Below are 24,226 nucleotides of genomic sequence, written 5' to 3' on the forward strand. Positions count from 1 at the left end.
GGACCAAAAATGTTGTTTCATGCCCTGCACTCATTCATTGCTATGATCATTGATCTCCTGAATAAGCTATCCCTTTTCATTTATGGGCCCCCAAATGTTTGAATATACTGGTAAAGTTACCAGGTTGTTGGCTCGCTAGCCAATGATGTAACATGACTGAACAAAGTGTAAACAAATGGTTAATGACAAGCAAGTAGTTCTAGAACGTTCCACAATGTCGTGGTTTGTGAATGTAAAATTCAGTCCCGGCGCTCCGCTATAGGTAAGATAAAAATGTTCCCCCGGTAATATGTCAGATCTCTGAAACAATGGTACTGCGAAGCCTTATTACAAGAAGTATCTAGGATATTTTTTCCCCCTTGTCTCAGTGCTCCCAATATAAAACTCCTGTTCGCACAGCAAAATATTTAGTCGCATATGTGACCAAATTGGTCGCACTTTAGAGCCCTGACTGAATTACTGATATGCACATGTGAACTAAAGCTAGGACTATAAATCGAAAGTATCGACAGTGACCATTTATCGAAGATATTTTACTGTTATCAATAATAACGATAAGTAGCCTTTACTGCTAATATGGGCTATTGCTAATGGGACAATTTATAATGTTCAAATTGGAGTAGTTTAAATGGTCAAATAAACATAACTGGTGCTTGTTCATTTTATAAATGTACCGTTGTCTTGATAATTCAGTCAATTTATCATGTTATGTGTTTTTGTCCATTTCGTCTCGCTCTTGTGAACCATTTTCACTTTGTGTGGGCATCAGTTTGTCTGCTCCAGAGAATGTTTCACCTGTATGCTCAATAGTGGCCCTAGTACAGTAGTTGTACATGTCTCATCCCCTCTCCCCCTGTTCTCTCTGTGGTCTCACAGGCAGCTCACCTCCAGGGAGTGGTGCTCAGCTCAGTCCAGACCCCCCCTCCTCCACCACCACTTCCTCTGGCCTGATGCCTCCTCCCTCCTTCGGATCTCTCCTCCCATCAACAGGGGGAGAAGTGGAGGAGGACGAGGGCATGAAGCACCTACAACAGGTAGACATTACCATGTCAATTAGACATACATTCATTTTACATCCAAGTACTGGATTTATTGTCAGGATTACGATTACACTTGATATACTGGCTGAATGTGAGTTAGTGTTATGTAAATGTTCATATTTTTTTATCCTCTCCCAACCTTGTAGGAGGCTGAAAAGATGGTGGCATCTTTGCAGGACACATCCCTTGAGGAGGAGTGTTTCACTCAAGCACTGCAGGAGAGCCACAACATTACCTCCCAATCTCACACACACCCAGCCCCACACTCACACACACACACCGCTGGACACACACACTCCCACTCTGCCCATAGGGACTGTGCCCTGCCCCTCTCCCATGAGGCAGCCATGAAGTGGTTTTACAAGGACCCCCAGGCAGAGATCCAAGGTAGACAAACACATTCACAATCATTTTTAGCAGTTAGTGCATTTGGAAAGTATTCAGAACCCTTGACTTTTTCAACATTTTGTTACATTATAGCCTTATTCTTAAATGGATTAGTTGTTTTTTTTCTCATCAATCTACATGGAATACCCCATAATGACCAAGCAAAAAATGTTGTTTTTTTTACATTTTTGCAAATCTATTTAAAATGAACTGGAATCAAATTGAAGTATTCAGACCCTTTACTCAGTACTTTGTTGAAGCACCTTTGTCAGTGATTATAGCCTCCTGTCTTCTTGGGTTCGACGCTACAAGCTTGGCGCACCTGTATTTGGGGAGTTTCTCCTCTTCTCTTCTCTGCAGATCCTCTCAAGCTCTGTAATGTTGGATGGGGAGCGACGCTGCACAGCTATTTTCAGGTCTTTCCAGAGACATTCGATCAGGTTCAAGTCCGGGCTCTGGCTGGGCCACTCAAGGATATTCAGAGACTTGTCCCAAAGCCACTCCTGCATTGTCTTGGCTGTGTGCTTAGGGTCATTGTCCTGTTGGAAGGTGAACCTTCGCCCCAGTTTGAGTTCCTGAGCATTCTGGAGCAGGTTTCCATCAAGGATCTCTCTGTATTTTGCCCTTTTCATCTTTCCCTTGATCCTGACTAGTCTCCCAGTACCTGCCACTGAAAAACATCCCCAAAGCATGATGCTGCCACCACCATACTTTACCGTAGGGATGGTGCAAGGTTTCTTCCAGACATGACGCTTGGAACTCAGGCCAAAGAGTTCAAACTTGGTTTCATCAGACTTGAGAATCTTGTTTTTTTTAAGAGCTTGAAAAAAATCTGCAAGTAAGAATGGGAGAAAATGCGGAGGTACAAATGCTGATAGACATGCCAAAGACGACTCAAAGCTGTAATCGCCGCCAAAGGTCCTTCTACAAAGTATTGACTCTGGGGTGTGAATACTTACTTAAATTAGGTATTTCTGTATTTTATTCTCAATAAATTTGCAATAATGTCTAAAAACGTGTGTTGTAGATGATGAGAGGATCTAAAAATCTATTTAATACATTTTGAATTCATGCTTTAACACGTGTAATAAGTCAAGGGGTTGGAATACTTTCTGAAGGCACTGTACATATGAATATATGTTCCATATAATACCTTACAGATACTTTTTCACATTGTCATATTGTTTTGTCATGACCCTGGTCCAGGTCCCTTCTCCACAGTGGAGATGTGTGAGTGGTTCCAGGCAGGCTACTTCTCCATGACCCTGCTGGTAAAGCGGGGTTGTGATGAGGGCTTCCAGCCCCTGGGTGACGTCATCAAGATGTGGGGGCGCGTGCCCTTCTCCCCCGGCCCCTCCCCCCCACCCCTGCTGGTGAGACAGCCTCCACCACCTCGGGGGTCCTCTGTGAGTCAGCGAGCACACGTCTGTCTGGGTGTTTCTGTTTACTTCTGTTCACTGGTGGTTTGTTTAGTGGTGTGTGTGTGGGGTTAGTTTGTCAGTTAATCCAGGTACACCAAAGGCACAGAGATACTTGACTGTGGTGAACAACTTTTATTTGAATAAGTGGAGTGTCAAAGTGGCATAGGCAAAATCATGTGTTTTACTGAGTATAATGTATATTGTCTCTTGTAGCTGTATCATGTATCTCTCCAGAGCAGATCATCAGTAGTGTATCTGGTAGGGATGCACAGCAATGACATTTTTGGCCGATGCAATATTTTCCTTGACAAAAAAAACGAAACCAATTTTTTTTAAATTTATATATTTATTTTTATTTTTTTATAATTTATTTTTATTTTATTTTATTTTTTTTTGCGCCCTTTTAACCTCCCTGGGCCCTAGTCAACAGCCAGTGGAATTGCGTGGTGCGAAATACAAATACCTCATAAATGCTATAACTTCAATTTCTCAAACATATGACTATTTTACACCATTTTAAAGACAAGACTCTCGTTAATCTAACCACACTGTCCGATTTCAAAAAGGCTTTACAGCGAAAGCAAAACATTAGATTATTTTTGGCAGGGTACTCTCCTGACATAATCACACAGCCATTTTCAAAGCATGCATATATGTCACAAAAACCAAAACCACAGCTAAATGCAGCACTAACCTTTGATCTTCATCAGATGACACTCCTAGGACATTATGTTATACAATACATGCATGTTTTGTTCAATCAAGTTCATATTTATATCAAAAACCAGATTTTTACATTAGCATGTGATGTTCAGAACTAGCATACCCACCGCAAACTTCCGGTGAATTTACTTAATTACTCACGATTAACGTTCACAAAATACATAAAATAATTGTTAAGAATTATAGATACAGAACTCCTTTATGCAATCGCGGTATCAGATTTTAAAATAGCTTTTCGGCGAAAGCACATTTTGCAATATTCTGAGTAGATAGCCTGGCCATCACGGCTAGCTAATTTGACACCCACCAAGTTTGGCCCTCACCAAACTCAGATTTACTATAAGAAAAATTGGATTACCTTTGCTGTTCTTCGTCAGAATGCACTCCCAGGACTTCTACTTCAACAACAAATGTTGTTTTGGTTCGAAATAATCCATAGTTACATTGAAACAGCTCCGTTTTGTTCGTGCGTTGAGGTCTCTAACCGAAGGGTGACGCGCGGGTGCATTTCGTGACAAAATAAATTCAAAATATTCCAAATATTTCATTACCGTACTTAGAAGCATGTCAAACGCTGTTTAAAATCAATTTTTATGCCATTTTTTCGTAAAATAGCGATAATATTCTAACCGGGCGACGTTATAATCATTCATAGACTGAAAGAAAAACATGGAGTCCTCTCGTGGACGCGCACTCCAGTGTCATTGTTCCCTGCCTGACCACTCACAAAAACTCCTGCCGTTTTTCGCCCAGAGACGTCATTCCACTTTCTGGCGCCTTCTGAGAGCCAATGGAAGCCTTAGAAAATGTCACGTTACAGCAGAGATGCTGTATTTTTGATAGAGATGCCCTAGAAGGAGAACAAATTGTCAGACAGGGCACTTCCTGAGTTCTGTTATACTCACAGACACCATTCACACAGTTTTAGAAACGTTAGTGTTTTCTATCCAAATCTACTAATTATATGCATATTCTCGTTTCTGGGCAAGAGTAGTAACCAGTTTAAATCGGGTACGTTTTTTTATCCGGCCGTGCAAATACTGCCCCCTAGCCCCAACAAGTTAAGCATTCTAGTACAGTTAAATAGTTGAAACACACACACTGACCAAAAGGTTATTTTGTTGACATTTACATATGTCCCCATTACCACTAAAACATAATCAAAACCTATATTTCACTTACTTGCTGTTTTGTTGTTCAGTCTCAACCAGGATTTCATCATGCATGTAAAGCAGTGAAGTTTCAGCTCTGTCTGTCCGTGACCTCTCTTCCTTGGTGTCCGTTTCCATCTTGTCCAGCTGTTTAACCTGTTAGGGCTAGGGGGCAGCATTGACACGGCTGGATAAAAAACATACCCGATTTAATCTGGTTACCACTCCTACCCAGTAACTAGAATATGCATATACTTATTACATATGGATAGAAAACAGCCTAAATTTTCTAAAACTGTTTGAATGGTGTCTGTGAGTATAACAGAACTCAAATGGCAGGTCAAAACCTGAGAGATTCCTTTACAGGAAGTGGCCTGTCTGACCATTTGTTGAACTTCTTTTCCATCTCTATCATTTACTAAGGATCTCTGCTCTAACGTGACACTTCCCACGTCGTCCATAGGCGCTCAGAGCCCGGGAAAAAACAGAATGTCGTCATTCCAGCCCCAGGCTGAAACACATTATCGCCTTTCTCAAGTGGCCGATCAAGAGACACTAGCTTATGCGCGTGACCCCGACCGCCCCCGCCTTTGGGATTTTTTCCTCTGTTTGCCGAAAAGGAGATTCCCTGTCGGAATATTATCGCTTTTCTACGAGAAAAATGACGTAAAAATTGATTTTAAACAGCGGTTGACATGCTTCGAAGTACGGTAATGGAATACTTAGAATTTTATTGTCACGAATTGCGCCATGCGCGTGACACTTCTTTACTATTTCGGATAGTGTCTGGAACGCACGAACAAAACGCCGCTATTCGGATATAACGATGGATTATTTTGGACCAAACCAACATTTGTTATTGAAGTAGCAGTCCTGGGTGTGTATTCTGACGAAGACAACAAAAGGTAATGAAACTTTTATAATAGTAAATATGATTATGGTGAGTGCTAAACTTGCCGGGTGTCTAAATAGCGAGCCCGTGATGCCTGGGCTATGTACTTAGAATATTGCAAAATGTGCTTTCACCAAAAAGCTATTTTAAAATCGGACATATCGAGTGCATAGAGGAGGTCTGTATCTATAATTCTTAAAATAATTGTTATGCTTTTTGTGAACGTTTATCGTGAGTAATTTAGTAAAATGTTAGCGAATTCCCCGGAAGTTTGCGGGGGGTATGCTAGTTCTGAACGTCACATGCTAATGTAAAAAGCTGGTTTTTGATATAAATATGAACTTGATTGAACAAAACATGCATGTATTGTATAACATAATGTCCTAGGGTTGTCATCTGATGAAGATCATCAAAGGTGAGTGCTGCATTTAGCTGTCTTCTGGGTTTTGGTGACATTATATGCTGGCTTGAAAAATGGGTGTCTGATTATTTCTGGCTTGGTACTCTGCTGACATAATCTAATGTTTTGCTTTCGTTGTAAAGCCTTTTTGAAATCGGACAGTGTGGTTAGATTAACGAGAGTCTTGTCTTTAAATGGCTGTAAAATAGTCATATGTTTGAGAAATTGAAGTAATAGGATTTTTAAGGTTTTGAAAATCGCGCCACAGGATAGCAGTGGCTGTTACGTAGGTGGGACGAATTCGTCCCGCCTAGCCTAGAGAGGTTAACATTTCACGTAAACTGTGTTTCTTGTCTGCATCAAAGTAGCGGTCCTTGTACCTAGCATCGAGCATGGGGGCGACACAGTAAAGAGGCTCACAGTATGCCACCGAATCGCTTGTTCACAGCCACTTGTAGAGTACTTTTGCAAGTTTAAACCCCCCTGAAATGTTTTTCCTCTTTCAAATGACTGCTCGACTTGAACTTGTTTAGTTGTTGGAAGTGTGTGCTTAGTATTTTTCAGCTTTTGTTCTGTGTAGCGCTGTATTTTTTTGTGGTGTCATTACGTCATCTACCTACGTTATATAGGTATGCACGACAGCTTTGACATCGGTTTTGCACATCGGCATTAAACTAGACATCTGGCCGATGTTGGCATTTTTAGGTAATATCGGCCGATTCTGATATGCTTACCAATTTATATTGTGCATCCCTAGTATTTGATGTGCTTGGTGTGGCATAGTTGGTATGGTAACCCTGTAGGTCTTGTTCCGCAGGGCAATATGGATCAGGAGCTGCTGAAGAAACAGTTAGAACAGGCAGCCACTGCAGCTCTATACCAGCAATTGCAGATAAGGTTTCAGCACATGAACAGGTAGGCACACACACACACACACACACACACACACACACACACACACACACGCACACTGGATGTATATGAGGGTATTTGTGAGTGTACTAATGTGTTTCTGTTTTCAGGAGTGGGGAATCGAGCATGATGCCCTCGATGAACAGGTCCATGTCAGTACCAGATAATGGGTCTATGTGGGACATGCGTACCTCAGCCTCCCAGCAGTCAGGTACTGAAAAGGAACCCGCTGCATCGTTACCTGCTTTACATGCACCTTTTATATAAGCACACTTTATACAGATGCGGTCAAATATATTGGTTCACGTTCTTCAAAAATAATTTATAATTTAAAACTTTTGGTGTTCACATGTATTTGTTTGATTTACAACTGCACAGAACCACACAAAAACTCTACTGATATTATGATTTATCATTTCAAAGGCAAAAATGGCCTGGACTAAATTGTTAAGATTTCTAATTAATTTGGTTGGAGGCAAGGTCATTCTCAGCAAATGTAATTTATCCTACAGGTGCTAAGTTGCCGGTGCCTACAGGGTAAAAATAGCCATTCAACCAGTTTTGAAGAGGACATTCTGCTCCATTGCACTCCATTTTTAAAGTGCAAGGGTGCCAATATATTTGACTGTTTTTGTATAAGGGAAAGGGGGATACCTAGTCAGTTGTACAACTGAATGCGTTCAACTGAAATGTGTCTTCCGCATTTAATCCAATCTCTGAATCAGAGAGGTGCGGGTGGCTGCCTTAATCGTCATCCACATCTTCGGCCCCAGGGGAACAGTGGGTTAACTGCCTTGCTCGGGGCAGAACGACAGATTTTTACCTTGTCAGCTTGGGGATTCGATCCAGCAACCTTCCGGTTACTGGCCCAACACTCTAACCACTAAGCACACGCTCTTGCATATCCTCCAAGACTGATATACCTCAGCTATACATCTTTTCATTCACCCAGATGTCCTTCTACATGTTGCCATTGTATGTCAGTAATGTGTTTGTGGCCTATTCCAGGAGGTGAGACCAACCTATGGGACTTAAACATTAGTCATTCCACTCAGGGGCCATCTCTGGAGCAGCTACACAAGGTACTGTCTTTATTTACTTTGTCCCCCCTCTCTCGCCCTCTGTCTCTCCTCTCTCTCTTGCTGACTGTCTCTCTGCTCATCTCTTGTACCTCAGCTCCAGGACCGGCGTGAGGCTGAACTCAGGGCCAAGCGAGAGGAGGAGGAGAGGAAGCGGCGGGAGGAGAAGAGGAGGCAGCAGGAGGAGCAGAAGAGGCGTGAGGAGGAGGAGCTGTACAGGCGTAAGCAGCAGTGTCGGCAGCAGCAGGAGCTGATCCTGAAGCTGCTGCAGCAGGCCCAGCCCGGGGGCCCAGGGTGTGTCTCTGGGTCAGGGTCCGTGTGGAGTGGCCCCCAGGTCTCAGCTCTCTCCAAGCAAGGCAAGAGCCTCAGCCTGCTGGAGCTGGAGACCGAGAGGCTGCTCAAACAGCAGTCCCAGCACCAGAGGGCCCAGCAGCAGAGGGACAGGGTGAGGAGACCCCCCCCCCCCCCCCCCCCCCCGCCCCCAAAAAAGAAACCTCACACGGGCTGTCCTGCTATGTCTACAGGGAGGTTTTAAAAGTGTAGCAGTTTCCTGAGAAGAAATGTGCGTTCTGAGGATATTTATTACAATGCCCATAAGTGTAACCAGCAGGACCTAAAATTAACACCTGCCAAATGCCGGTATTGGCATGTAAGGTCTATTTCAACAGCCACGTTGGCAGGTGGTCAGGGCTCCATGATGCGAAAACTTATCTCACATTTGGGAATAAAAATAAAGGTAGAAGTCAAGTATAAGGACATTTATAGAAAAATAAATGCTGCAGTAGCTGTTTTCAAAGTGTTTCTGTCATTTTGTTTCATAGCTGGTAGCTAATCACACAAAGAACTACAAATCCTATATTATAAACTGGGTGGTTTGAATGCTGATTGGATGACAGCTGTGGTATATCAGACTGTATACCACGGGTATGACAAAACATGTATTTTTTACTGCTCTAATTACGTTGGTAACCAGTTTATCATAGCAGTAAGGCACCTCTAGGGTTTGTGGTATATGGCCAATTTACCACGGCTAAGGACTGTATCGTGGCACTCTTCTTAGCCGTGCCTAGGAACAGCCATATACCACAAACCCCCGAGGTGCCTTATTGCTTAAATATATCCCACCTTGAGCGACGGGTAGCAACACTGTCTGGCTGAGGAGCTGTGTGCACTGCTAAAGATTCATTTTTAGAAACACGGCACAAAGGCATAAGTTGGTCTAATTCAATGGTGCTGCAGGTTGCGTAGTGGTTAGTGTTGGGCCAGTAACTGAAAGGTTGCTAGATCGAATCCCCGAGCTGACAAGGTCTGTTGTTCTGCCCCTGAACAAGGCAGTGAACCCACTGTTCCTAGGCCGTCATTGTAAATGAGAATTTGTTCTTAACTGACTTGCCTAGTTAAAGGTAAAAAAAATAAATATATATATATTTAAAATAAAAAAGGCGAAAAAATATATTTTTTGGTTACTGTACCACCAACTCAATTTTGCTTTGCTCGGAGTACCCCTGAAGTACCCCCTTGTGCATTTTACCAGTAACCCCATAGACTCATGAGTCTTCTCAAGTACCCCCTGTGAACAGGTTAAATACCCCCAGCAGTCCTAGTACCCCTGGTTGGGAACCACTGGTCTAATTGACTCTGAAGTCTACTAAAGTGAGACTTTGTCCATCTGTTTCTTGGCTATTTACATTGTTTTGTTCACAAACTAGGTTTTTCAATGTTTTGAGTTTGCTTCAACTCCTAGCGAAGACGCACTGGGGGGGAATTATGGCAAAAATATATTTTGACTGGTGGACCAGGCCCTGGTAACCAGTAGTGTGACCCATGTCCCTCTGTTCTTTCTCTGTCTTCCTCCAGCATGGAGGCCTGTCTATGGGTCAGTGGGGTGAGGGGTCTGTGGGCATGTGGTCTGGTGGGGGCATGGAGCCCAAAGGCAGCTCTGGAGGTATGGGTGTCTGGGAGGAGGCTGTGAAGAACCAGAACAGCCTCCGCAACATGGGCATGAAGAACAGCCGCAGCAGCCCCTCTCTTAGGTACACCTCACTGTGTGTGTGGTGCATTGTTTACCTCTCTGTTTAAAGTTGTGTGTTAACGTTTTGTGTGTATGTAAACTGTTTCAAGGCCTGTGTGTGTGTGTGTGTGTGTGTGTGTGTGTGTGTGTGTGTGTGTGTGTAAACATTGTTTCTGTGTCCACCTGCAGCGAGCAGTACATGTTGAGGAAGAAGCGTACAGAGGAGGAGGACAAACTGCTGAAGCTGCTGCAGGGCATGAAACCCCAGGACGGCTTCACCACCTGGTGTGAACAGATGCTGCACGCGCTCAACACCTCCGCTAACAACTCCCACTCCTCGTCCCTGGACGGTAACTAATGCTCCTCCTTTTTCACTTCATCACTGGATCTGTGTCCCTGTGACCGGCCCCATGAATATACTCATATGTCATCACTCACATTCACACTATCTGGGTGTGCACCAGCTCATGCTTTTTTATCCCTCTAATCACTCTGACATCAATGCAAATGTATTCAAAACATTTTCTTTTCCGCCCCCCCAAAAAATATGAGAAGCCGATAAATAAATTTGGCTCCGGCCAATTGTCTGGGAGAAGGAAAAAAAGCCCTATTGCAAAAAATAATCGGTTTTAGCCTATTAATAAATGGGAAATATTAGTCGATGGAAATACATTTAACCGGTCATGCTTATCGGTCTATAGGTTAATTAGCATAATTAACCTATTTTCATTAGTTCAGCATCTTATTATCACATGCGCACAGCATACAGATACAGAGCCTAGTTTCAGCTTAAACTCTGTCAGACAGCACGAGATCAGCTGCTACAGCTCCTCAAACAGCGTGTTCGTTGCTGCCGTGCTTTTATAAGGCCAATCATTGCATAGCAATTCTAAATATTTTTCAACTGGTAATTGAAGTGCACTTCCCATTCGTCATTCAAGTGCATAGGCAACGGTAGGCAAGCATCAGAACGTCACACACCACTGCAATGAGCTGGAGGTGGTAGCCTATGCGTATTATGAGGCATGTCTTGCCTTGCTTCAAAAGCTAAAATCCGACCATATCGTGGAAGCAATTATTTTATAGACTTCCATATGCCATTGCAACCTGTAGCCTATTTCTCTCATGTTCTATTTGTTTTCAAATGATATTTTTTTCATTGTCCAGTAGCCAATGGCACAGTTCTAGTCATATTAGCAACCCATGCTAGTTATAGCATCTTTAGATCTCCCCTCTTTGAAAATTTTGAATGGATATTTTCATGTGTCAAATGAAACCGGTTGCATGGGCAGTGCGCTTTTGACAACGTTGTGGAATGAACATTCTCGCGTAACCTACTGCCTTGTGCATGTTGCTGCGCTTATAATGTGAAGAAACATTTTGCATCAGCCTTAGGGCTGTATTACCGCCACACTGGCGGTCACGAGTCATGAAGGCAGTCAAATTCCACATGACCGTTTAGTCACGGTAATTAGGCTTCTCCAAGCTCTGCTGCTGCTGGTCATTTGTAGCCTACCAAACTTGCTAACTGCCTAGTACTCAGCACTCTATTGTCCCTCTTATCACTCTAAGCTATAAAAAGAAGGACCTATGATGCCAAAAAGTTGGTTTGTTTTTTTTACCCGATGAATTACTGGGAGGTTGTACATATAGATTGTGCGACTATTTGTTTTTATAGCTTACAGTTTATTCACCATTATTCAGCATCTCTAAGTTAAATTATTTTCTTGGGTGTGCGCAAGCTCATGCTTTTTTATCCCTCTAATCACTCTGACATCAATGTAAATGTATTAGAAAATCTAAAAATCTAACACTTCATAAGTGCACATGAGCTCATGTTGTGCAACATTTCTGAAGGCTATGCAATTGTAGAATACTTTCCTAATGCACTGTGTGTGTGTGTGTGTGTGTGTGTGTGTGTGTGTGTGTGTGTGTGTGTGTGTGTGTGTGTGTGTGTGTGTGTGTGTGTGTGTGTGTGTGTGTGTGTGTGTGTATATTTGCGCCAATCTCAGAACTATTCCATTGCGGAGCCTCCAGTGGCATGCAGAGGCCAAATCCAGGTCCGTACTGCATTGCCATGCGCCTCCCAAATTTTGTAACAATGCAGTACATTTACCCTTAATTCCTATAATTTCTTAACTTAAATTTTGGTTACGGTAATTTCTGTCAATGCATTCAATATTATTATTCCAGCCTTCCCGTTCTCATTGTCGGAGTGGACACATTGTTTCTAGAGTGCACAACCTATGCTACATTTGTGAGAAACAAGTTTTGGTTTATTTCATTCCATTTATCGAGTTTTATGAATTTAGTCAGCGTCTTTTGTCTGGAGCGCTCCTGTCAATGTTAGGATGCGCACGCATAGAAGTAGACCTATAGGCTACCTGGCCTGCATGTAAATGTAGGCATATAAATGTCCCCATTTGGGGATCTGATAGTATATCTGATTGGCTTAACGCACCACCGCTAATGACATGTGTAGCTTCTCAAAGTAATGTTTTCTTCACCTCAAACAGCAAGCAAACAGTCTGTTTTTACATCCATTGAGAATTACAATGGTTCCTTAATGTATTTAAAAAATCTTTCCACCTCTCTCCCTTTCAATAACCACTCGGCGTGAAAGGGAAAATGTCATGCTCTGATCAAGTGGAAACGTCATAAAATAGGCCTTCCTAATTACTTATCAGTGCCTGACTTGGACTGAAACAGTTTCCGGTACTCATTTTGGGTGCTGGTGCTGTTTATATTGTTTATATACTGTTTATATCGAGGCTGTATCACATCCGGCTGTGTTTGGGAGTCCCATAGGGCAGCGCACAATTGGCTCGGCGTCGTTCAGGTTTGGCCGGAGTAGGCCGTCATTGTAAATAAGAATTTGCTCTTAACTGACTTGCCTAGTTAAATAAATAAAAAATATTTACGTGCAAGAGCTCCACAATACTTTTGAGCTAATATTCTATAAGAGGAACAGGAGCTCAAGCAGTAGAACATTTGAGGTGCTGGTACTTGGCTCCGGTGAGCTCCTGTCCAAGTCAAGAACTGCTTCTTATCCCTTGCACAAATAGCCAGAGCTGTGTCTGTCCTGAGCTCACTGGCACGTTGTAACTCTGAGCGCCCAGAATATTTTATATAATGTTGCAAGTTCGCTAGCACATTCGGGCTGGACCCAAGTTACTAGTTGATCCAATGTTTCAAGTTTGTTGCAGACAGGCCGTGTGTAGCCGTTGTGATTTATAAGATATTTATTTTTATCACAAGATTTTCTACCTGCAGGCTGCAATGTTTTTATTTGTTGGCTTTATGTAGGCTATTTTTACGTAGTTGGCAATGACAATAGCCGTTACTTTTTAGGTTTGTATAATTTTCATTTAGATTTGGATAGAATTTTGATTAACCACATGACAATGATTTTGAGATATTAAGACGTCATTATAAAATGGTTTCATGAAAATGTGCATATGTAAACCATAACTGGCACAAAGAATAGTAGAAATGGTAAGATAAATTGGCATTCCACATGAAAGGTTGACGACTTTTTCCCTCATAGTTATCTAGCTCTCCTGCGCCCTCTTGAGGCATTTGTCTTATTTCATCAAACCGTAAGCTAAATGCATAGAGTTGATTTTATTGAAATGCGTAAGGTATGTCTATATATGGAAATATACACGTTTGAAATTTTAGACCAATCAATTGGTTGAAAGAACAGACTACTTTCGGTCGACCAAGATCCATTTTAGTCGGACAGTCCTAATTAAAATGTTGCTGCCCAGGACCACATTTTCCTAATAGAAACTCAGCTTCACACCTATGCAAACATGTCCTTAGTTGCCTGACTCCCTGGCTCCAGAATTTCCTCTTGCTCAACCTTTTCCCCTGGTATTAAGTGTAAATGTCTGTGGTCTTCCTGTGAGCAGTAGCCACCATCGTGGCCTATCTGAAGGAGGTGGAGTCTCCCTACGAAGTCCTTGACTTTATCCGCTCCTACCTGGGCGACACTGTGGAAGCCAAAGAGTTTGCCAAGCAGTTCCTGGAGCGGCGTGCCAAACAGAAAGCCAACCACCAGAGACAGCAGCAGCAACAGCAGGTGTGTGTTATATGTATATTGAACAAATATAAACGCAACATGCAACAATTTCAAATATTTTACAGAGTTACAGTTCATGTAAGGAAATCAGTCAGTTGAAATGAATTCATTAGGTCCTACAGATATGCATCTATTGATCACATGTACCTAAAAAAAAAGAAGGGGCATGGATCAGAAAACCAGTCCAGTATCTGGTGTGACCACCATTTGCCTCATGCAGCGTGACACATCTCCTTCACATAGAGTTAGTTGTACAGGCTGTTGATTGTGGGCTGTGGAATGTTGTCCCACTCCACTTCAATGGCTGTGCGAAGTTTCTGGATATTGGCGGGAACTGGAACACATTGTCGTACAAGTCGATCCAGAGCATCCCAAACATTCTCAATGGGTGACATGTCTGGTGAGTATGCAGGCCATTAAGGAACTGTGATATTTTCAGCTTCTAGGAATTGTGTACAGATCCTTGCGACATGGGGCCGTGCATTATCATTCTGAAACATGAGGTAATGACGGCGGATGAATGGCATGACAATGTGCCTCAGGATGACGTCACGCTATCTCTGTGCATTCAAATTGCCATCGATACGTTGTCCGATGCTTATGCCTGCCCATACCATAACCCCACCACCACCATGGGGCACTCTGTTCACAACGTTGACATAAACAACCCGGGTCTCATCCGTGAAGAGCACTCTTCACCAGTGGCCATTGAAGGTGAGAATTTGCCCACTGAAGTTGGTTACAACGCCGAACTGCAGTCAGGTCAAGACCCTGGTGAGGATGACGAGCACCTAGATGAGCATCCCTGAGACAGTTTCTGACAGTTTGTGTAGGAATTCTAGAGTTGTAAGAGCCCACAGTTTCGTCAGCTTTCTGGGTGGCTGGTCTCAAATGATCCCGAAGGTGAAGAAGCCGGATGTGGAGGTCCTGGGCTGGCTTGGTTACATGTGGTCTGCGGTTGCGAGGCCGGTTTGACGTACTGCCAAATTCTCTAAAATGACGGAGACGGCTTATGGTATCGAAATTAACATTTAATTCTCTGGCAACAGCTCTGGTGAACATTCCTGTGGTCAGCATGCCAATTGCACGCTCCCTCAAAACGTGAGACATCTGTGGTTTTGCGTTGTGACAAAACTGCACTTTTAAGAGTAGCCTTTTGTCCCCAGCACAAGGTTCACATGTGTAATGATCATGCTGTTAAATCAGCTTCTTGATATACCATGCCTGTCACGTGCATGGATGATCTTGGCAAAGGAGAAATGCTCACTAACAGTGACGTAAACACATTTTTGCACAAAATCTGAGAGAAATAGGCTTTTTGTATGTATGGAATATTTCTGCTATCTTTTATTTCAGCTCATGAAACACGGGACCAACACTTTACATGTTGTGTTTATATTTTTGTTCAGTATAATAATAAATATATTTTCCGTTTTATCCAAAGCAGTTTAGTCATGTGTGCATACATTTATACGTATAGGTGGTACCTGGAATCAAACTACCCTGGCACTACAAGTGCCATGCTCTACCAACTGAGCTACAAAAGACATTAGCGTATTTTGTGTATTTCGTTGACCAAAAAATTACAATTAAATCGATTTTAATCCCACTTTATAACAATAAAATGTGAAGAATTCCAACGGGGGTGTTTGTGGTGTGGATGTGTAAGACATTATCAGTAACCAACATCCCTCTCCCCCACCAGCTATCAAAAGAAGTTCCAGGACTGTCTGTGAACAACTTTCCTCTACAGGTAGGCTCCACCTCAAGTCATGACCAACACTCTTTTTATAGTATCAATCTATACTTTTCTAATGTTGGAGCACTTATTGGAATTTGCAAATACCCAATACATTGTCGGTCACCACGTTGTTCTCTCTCTCCTCCCCCCTCTCTTCTGTGTAGTCCATGTTCCAGGCAGCCCAGATGGGGAAGGGAGGAATGTATGACAGCCAGGCTGCAAAGATGAAGAAGAAACAGACCATGATGCTTCACTCCGACCCCAGCATCTTAGGTATGCGGACGTACGGTATATTTATTAAATGGCTCGCAGCACAGTGAAAAGTAAACTAAATGGAGTGAAGTGTTGAATAGTTGATTTTTTTTTTTATATGCAGGTGTTACGGTCTTATCAAAGAGTAATAACTGGAAGAAGAAGCACAGGGCAAGTTTATTCATCCCATTGGGTCGTATAGCTGCAAAGACGAGATATGACGATACAAGCACATATTTGTCATCTAGGCAGGGTCAACTCCTTACACATCTAGACAGCCTATACATCTCTGTTGCTAGGCAGGAACTTAATTGGTTCCTCTCACTGGTGTAGTCATGGTCCTGCCTGATGCTAGAACCTTCGTGTGCATGTATGTGTGTGAGATAGGACTGTAGTAGCAGGGTCGCTAGGGTCTGGCCAGCCTCCGAGGTTTCTTCTCACTTCTGTTGACTTGACCTCGAGCCGAATTCCTTGCTCCTCTGTAGTTCTGCAGTTGGCCTGCCTTATCAAAGACTAACTGTTGCCCTTCGCCTCCCTCAGTAACTTTCTATACTCATTCCATATTCACCCTTCATTAACACAGAACATTAACAGTTATCATACATGTAATTTAATCAGTAAGTTCTTATATAACTTGTTCTCAACTAGCCTACATACTTAAATAAAGGTGAAATAAATAAAAACATATATATATATATATAGTGATATTTATGTATTAAGTTACTCTCCCATTTTGGGTTCTATCTACAGAATACCATAAACTTCTGGAATGTGCTTTCCAAATGTGAAAAGTAGTGGAATCCATGCTGGATGTGAATAGAAGTGAACCATGGTGTTTCTCCTGCAGGATATTCATTCCTGGGCGCAGGGGACAGGATGAGCCTGGGCGAGATGGAAACAGTGGAAGATTATTGATCCACAGCATCTACCTGAATCCACCTGAGGCCTTATACCTGGCATACGACACACACACACACACACACACACACACACACACACACACACACACACACATACATTCACAGACCGACATACGCACACACACAATGACGAATGTGCACTGCTGAGCTACTTTGCCCCCTCTTGGATGAGGACCTGGTAAAGTACTGTTTTCTCCCTCGTCTCTCAGTGAGAGGGGCCGGTAGGGGTGTGCAGAGAGGAGTACCCTTCCGCACTTCTTACAGTTAAGCACCTTAAACTAAACTAATGCACTTTATTACATGGGGTTTCAATATTTGAAATTAAGTTTTGCCTGTTTTTTGTTTTTGTTGGTTTTAGGATGCAAAATGTGCATATATTTTGCATATATTATGTCTATGATATGAATAGACACAAGTGGATGTGTGTGTGCAAACATACCCAAGTAAGGAACTGGAGGTTACATCTCTGATAATAATGGTGATAGGTTGGGGGAGTGATGAGCATTTGTTTTAGAAAGTATATTCTTTTTTGAAAAGATACACTGTTGTTTTTTAAACATTTATATAAAATGTAAAGCTATAGCAAATTTGCATTTTATTAAGAAAAAACTTGAATGTTTGCACTTATACACAACAACTTTTGTTTGTTTTTGTAAGTAGTGGAAGAAAAATATGTTTCTGAATGCTGGTGTCTGTGTGGTAGACTCAAAGCCTGCACACTTTTTATTGCTTACAGAGATGCATAAAAAGGCCATGTTTTTACTTTGTTCCATGAAGCTTTTTTTACTTTGTAAAGAATGTATGCAATTTGTGCCCATGTTAGATGTATGAGTGATTAGTAGCCAATGAATGTGTGCATGTTATTTTTGTACATGGGTTCTTTAAGCGAGAGTGGGAGTGGATAGGGCTCTTTTTATCCAATCTTTCACCAGCTCCTCATCCCCTAAATGACTTCGTGATGGTCTGCGTTTCTGTCCAGTTGCCTGACTGGCCGCTCGTGTTCTGGCATTGGTGCTTTGCTGCCCTCATGCTCTTCTCTCGCGACGAGTCACTGAGGTATACAGGCTCTGATTCGCTGATTGAACTGTGAAAGCAAATGTCTTGTTTCAAGGCAGATTTCCGAGGTATATTTTACTGCAGTACAGGCCCTGTATCTCAATCTCACTCTTGTTAAAAGAACCATGAATAGTTATGTTTAATAATTATCTTCCTTGTGGTTATGAAAGTTGGTAAGACCAGAGAAGTTCCTTGCTTTTTTCAAGGGGATCTATTGCCTTTAACGACATGCCAGTGTTGAGGTCTTGCTTTCCTGTTTCCAGGCTGTTTTGCAAGCTATTGCCACTGCTTGTGTGAGCCCTGGTTTTTATAGCTAGAGTCCTCTCTTTTGTTGCTTTTCGAATATGTTTGTATGTTAAAAACAAAGTGGAAAAGTATTTGGACTTGATGATATGGAGCACTTTTGAGGCTGCTAAGCTTTTGTATTTTTATATTGTTTTTTTGCTTCTTGTAATTTCTTTTATATATATAAAAAAAAAAAATGAATGTATTCCAAAACAGAACAGTGCAGTGAGATCAAGCCAGACTTTAAACAAATGGTAATGAGGAGAGTTGTGGGGATAAAGTATTAGAATCCCTGAAGATGAGATACTGTAAATTAAACCAAGGTGGACACCGCTGAACACTGCCTACTGCTCTCTGAAGAACTTCTCGTAATAAGATGAAGACGTCTGTCCATCACCAAGCAATGTTGTCGTCCTCGATAGTCTCTGGATACAGCGGCAAATCCTTTCAAACATGATGGACTCATTACAAACCTATATACCGAGGAAATGTCATGGAAAATGTAGCAGTAGTTTTTCAAAAGATGAATCTGTCTCCTTTTGATCTTCGAATGTCTGGGTTGCGACTTCATTGTCTTCTTTCTCTCTAATTGCCTACAACTTGTGAAGATGGAGAGTTTGAAGATGTGGCCAGAGGAATGATCGGTACTTCATCTGCAAACTGAAACGCTTCGCTTTAACCATTTTTTTTTATTTTTTATTCATACAAGTCTGGATTATATTTTTTATTAGAAAAAAAAAAATATCAAGAGAAAAAGGAGAATGTTTAAGACTGGTGACAACTAATATGTGGTTATCATTTCAATCCATGTGTTTCTCATGGGTTCTTCAAGAAGAGATCCGCAGATGGCGTGAGATGGATAAAAAAATATATATTATGACTCCTTTCACGCTCCTTGAGCCTCCTCCACAGACTTGTTCCTCAGGCCAGCCTCCTAGCCATAGCTGATCCCCCTCTGTACAACATACTGTGCAACATGTCTCATGGGGTTTGGCGGGCTGGGACCATGTGTCTATAGGTTGCCTGTTTTAAATTATGGACATTTTAAAGAGATTCAACAAATGTTCAAAGAAATTAAAATATACTGGAGAGAACATATTTTTATAACACGGGCCTACAATTGGAACCTTTTGAAATCCAAAACTACTGGACAATGGACTGACGGGAGGGGGGGGTGGTAAATCTTGTTCATCTTCCACTTGTACTTTTGTTGGTTTTAGTCACAGAACAGAGTGTAGGGAGATGGACAGGTTTGTGGACTACGTGAGATGCCCCTGTCTCCTTGTATTTACTCTTTTACTGGACAAGGATTGCCTTTCCCTGGACATTCTCCACAAGAAAGGACAGCATTGAGGATGACCTTGACACCGAAGTGGACCAGATTCTTCGGTGTATCAGAACCATACTGCACTGACCTTCAGAGAGCCACAGAAGGCAAGTTGATGTGACCATCTGCTTTTAGGAAAGGGGCTCACTGGGGAAAATGTATATTCTTTGTTAGATGTACTTTTGCTGAATTTCTAGGTTACTGGCTACCTGAAGTGGCAAGTAGGACAGGTAGAGGCACAGGGGAACTAGATAAATGATTTGACAAAAGATTCTATTTAATATCTTGCTGTACCAACAATGATAGTTATTCAGAGGAGAATTGAGTAATTAATAGGTTTCTCAAGATGTGTCCGTTTAATGAGGTTGGACATCTCCTAGATATATCCTGGTGTCTGGACAAGCCGCTCTGTTCCTCATGCTATACCCAGGGGGGTCTGGGATTTAATATCAATCTATTATGATCCGGGTTATAGTGTTTAATCATCCTTGTCTTAATAGTTATGTCTTGTTTCTGCAGGCCAGGAGGATACCTCATGGACACTCGCCACCGCCTCCTTGCTTGGTCCATGTAGTGGCCCCTCTGCTGGATGACCAGCTGCAAAGTGAGGTGTATCGTGGGCTAAGACGTGTGGGCTCTCATACCCTGAATGACTGGGTTGTTCTGGACCACAGCTGGACATGGGATTGTCTCTGAGAGGAGCAGACAGTAAAGGAGAGAGACTCCCAGACACAAGCTTTGTCCCGGTCCTGGACTGGACTAGGACAGAGGAAGACTGAACCCAGCTGATTGAGGTCTCAACCAGGAGTTAAGACTCATACACACACGGACCCACACAGACCTGGATGGCAAGTTTCAACTCCTGGATGTAAATAGTGAATGTTTTTAATTTGACTTTACTGGTTGTGTAAGATTTTTTTCGACTCATTTGGTTTTACTTGCCTTAATTGGACAGAATAAAATTGCCCATGAGTGATATCCCCTCCCCACCACCCCTACGTAGTAATAGGTTTGACCTGGTGGAGTGTATGGAATGATGGCTGGGTTGGTTTGGGACATCCTTTGACGTTCTAGCAGAGCAGTAAAATGATTGAAGTAATGAGGATTAGTGAGAATGCTGTAAAAAGAGAATGCTAAAACTATTAGAGGAATGTTTGTAATGCAAAATTGCTTTAAAGAAGTTTTGGGGAAATGTTATGGTTATTACCTCTTGCTACTCAAACACAGCAGAATTTTAGATGGGGCTGGGCATTGTAAATAGTTTTTACTTTGAAGAGAAGTGTAACAGAATAAATAAACTAATGTGTGAAATGCAATATTAATGTGTTGTCACATTCTCTACATATTGTTTTAAAGGGAAGACCGATCAACACAAATGTTGACCTTGCACAGTGGGTTGCCGTCATATTGCATCTGACCACAGAAAATGTAATGTTCCTTTCCGGACGATTCCACATGTTGAATTGCCAGCTTTTGTCAACACCCAGCAGGAGATCTATTGTGCAAGACGGATGTTCTTTGTTGGTCTGTCTTTCCTTTTTAACAATAAATCGTGTGTATCTGCCTGCAGCTTTACATGTTGCCCACATGGGGGCATGGTATGTTCAGTTTTATTGTCCTATACTCCACACTCCTTTCTGCTTTCCCAATCATGAAACCACTGGAAATGAGCTGCTGAATTATTACATTGTAAAGGAAAAGCATCTGATACAGCAGTGGTTACCAAACTGTGGGGTGCTACCTTTTTTGGGGTGTGTGTTTCATCAGTTCCTCTTGTCATGCCAGTCATTGCATACCTTAGAGCTATAACTTGTCAGAAATGTCCAGATCAACTAGCCCATGTCAGCAGGCAGGTTGAATATTTTTGCCCATAGATATTGTTGTAATTTTTTTGTCACTCATATCACATCAATACTCATTAGACATGGCAAAATGTATAGAATTCCAAGAAAATGTGCTTTAAAACTGCAGTGTTCTTTGCACCCCATTACAAAATGTGTGGAATTGCAGGAAATAAGCTTTAAACCTGCAAAATTCTCTCCACCAAGAGGGGTGTGAACAGTGCTTGTGCTCTTAGAAATAGACGTGGAGCGTGTGTGCGCAGGGGGGTAGCAGGATGTTCGCCAATGCTTGAAGGGGGCTCCAAGTGAAAAGGTTTGGGAACCCTTTGTCGTGATGTGTGTTTTGTCCTATATTTGTAATCCCAGCCCCCGTCCCCGCAGGAAGTCTTTTGCCTTTTGGTAATAATTTGCCTTTTGAATAATTTGTTAACTGACTTGCCTAGTTAAATAAAGGTGAAAAAAAGATAAAATAACTGGTGGGGGAGCTACAAGCTTGTTACTGCACATTGGTCATTTCGTATGTAATCTCTCGTAGATCTATGTAAACATAACTAGTACTGTAGAACCTGTTGCAGGAATTTGATGTGGGGGATAACTAGCAGTAGTTCGGGTTTTTAGTCATTGGTTATTTGGACAAATCACGTTTTCTTAGGTGTTAGCATGTTTCGAATTTTGGAAGGGAAGGGATATTTGGCCCGTAATTTACAAAGAGAAATGGAGCTCCTTGTTCCAGTTCCAATCTTTGTTCTAGAATTTCTTAATCGGTACTCTTAACACATGTACCCAGAACTTAATCAAGCAGCTGACCAATTACGTGAGACTTCAGTTCTGGGTTAACCGAGATTAGCCATACTGCATCTGCCACAATATTTGGGACAAAATCTTTGACACATTTTCAGAAAGGTAAGGTCAACATAACTTTGACCTATAGGGTACATATCAGAAATAGCTGTATAAAATGTTTTTAAAATGGAAACCTTGAATGTTTAACTTTGTTTGACAAGTGGTTCTGAAGTGTCATGAAATTGATTCAAATTATAAACTAAAGAAACGTCCCTTTATCAGGATCCTTTCTTTCAAAGATCATTTGTAAAAATCCAAATAACTTCACAGATCTTCATTGTAAAGGGGTTGAACACTGTTTCCCATGCTTGTTCAATGAACCATAAACAATTAATGAACATGCACCTGTGGAACGGTCATTTAGACACTAACTGCTTACAGACAGTAGGCAATTAAGGTCACAGTTATGCAAACTTAGGACACTAAAGAGGCCTTTCTACTGACCCTGAAAACACCAAAAGAAAGATGCCCATGGTCCCTGCTCATCTGCGTGAACGTGCCTTAGGCATGCTGCAAGGAGGTATGAGGACTGCGGATGTGGCCAGGGCAATAAATTGCAATGTCCATACTGTGGCACGCTTAAGACAGCGCTGCAGGGAGACAGGACGGAAAGCTGATTGTCCTCGCAGTGGCAGACCACGTGTAACAACACCTGCACAGGATCGGTACATCCAAACATCACACCTGCAGGACATGTACAGGATGGCAACAACAACTGCCCGAGTTACACCAGGAACGCACAATCCCTCCATCAGTGGTCAGACTGTCTGCAATAGGCTGAAAGAGGCTGGACTGAGGGCTTGTAGGCCTGTTGTGCCATTGACATTAGAATGTTGGAAGCTTTGCCATCGAATTCCATTTACTGGGGAAGCTATGTTTTTTCATTTGTAACTTCGTGGCGAGAGGCACCAAATTGCACACACACACTGCTAGAACAGGGTTTTAAAAAGATTTGTAGACTCAGGTCCGTCACAGAATTCACTCATTAACCCCACAGAAATCATTTTCCAATAAGGCTGCCAAACAACTCAATGTGGTCTTATTGGCCAATTTCGCATGACCATACCTGTATGAAACATAATTATAGTATGCCCAAAAATAACTTAATGTTAAGTGATGTAGAGTATGCAACCACATGAGCCAGGTGTGCCAGTTATAGAAGATTGCCACAATTCTGTGAATAATTGAATAATGTGCCCAAAGATGTTACCACAATTCTGTGAATAATTTGACATCTTTATATCTGGCTCGTGTGGTTGTGTATTCAACATCACTAGGAACATTAAGATGTTTTTGGGCATACTACAATTACATTTCAAATGGGTAAGACCACATTTAATTGTATGTTGGCCATATTAGGAAAAAAATGCTTCAGTTACCCACCAGAGACATTTCTGGAACGTTCAGGTCAACAGAAATTACTTTGGACCTCTTTCCAATTATACACTGCTCAAAAAAATAAAGGGAACACTTAAACAACACAATGTAACTCCAAGTCAATCACACTTCTGTGAAATCAAACTGTCCACTTAGGAAGCAACACTGATTGACAATAAATTTCACATGCTGTTGTGCAAATGGAATAGACAACAGGTGGAAATTATAGGCAATTAGCAAGACACCCCCAATTAAGGAGTGGTTCTGCAGGTGATGACCACAGACCACTTCTCAGTTCCTATGCTTCCTGGCTGTGTTTTGGTCACTTTTGAATGCTGCCGGTGCTTTCACTCTAGTGGTAGCATGAGACGGAGTCTACAACCCACACAAGTGGCTCAGGTAGTGCAGCTCATCCAGGATGGCACATCAATGCGAGCTGTGGCAAGAAGGTTTGCTGTGTCTGTCAGCGTAGTGTCCAGAACAT

At 42.1% G+C, this 24,226-nt stretch overlaps 1 protein-coding gene across 2 annotated transcripts in view; it reads left to right on the top strand.

The window, feature by feature from the left end:
- The window catches only part of LOC106563378 (GRB10-interacting GYF protein 1), a 34,183-nt gene extending 17,294 nt beyond the window's left edge, over positions 1–16,889 (top strand). The window contains exons 13-26 of one of the 2 annotated variants that reach the window (XM_045690022.2): positions 877–1,034; positions 1,187–1,427; positions 2,634–2,800; positions 6,832–6,929; positions 7,037–7,137; positions 7,935–8,008; positions 8,103–8,450; positions 9,863–10,038; positions 10,206–10,366; positions 12,029–12,076; positions 13,931–14,100; positions 15,806–15,853; positions 16,006–16,114; positions 16,218–16,889. In XM_045690022.2, the coding sequence (XP_045545978.2) occupies positions 877–1,034; positions 1,187–1,427; positions 2,634–2,800; positions 6,832–6,929; positions 7,037–7,137; positions 7,935–8,008; positions 8,103–8,450; positions 9,863–10,038; positions 10,206–10,366; positions 12,029–12,076; positions 13,931–14,100; positions 15,806–15,853; positions 16,006–16,114; positions 16,218–16,426 (2,108 nt within the window). In that variant the 3' untranslated portion in view covers positions 16,427–16,889. Of the gene's footprint in view, positions 1–876; positions 1,035–1,186; positions 1,428–2,633; positions 2,834–6,831; positions 6,930–7,036; positions 7,138–7,934; positions 8,009–8,102; positions 8,451–9,862; positions 10,039–10,205; positions 10,367–12,028; positions 12,077–13,930; positions 14,101–15,805; positions 15,854–16,005; positions 16,115–16,217 lie in introns of both variants that reach the window. The other variant, XM_014128881.3, reaches the window with a different exon arrangement.
- Positions 16,890–24,226: the final 7,337 nt, after the last annotated feature.

Source organism: Salmo salar, chromosome 11, assembly GCF_965601325.2.
Source record: "Salmo salar chromosome 11, fSalSal1, whole genome shotgun sequence".
In the NCBI taxonomy this organism is placed as follows: domain Eukaryota; kingdom Metazoa; phylum Chordata; class Actinopteri; order Salmoniformes; family Salmonidae; genus Salmo; species Salmo salar.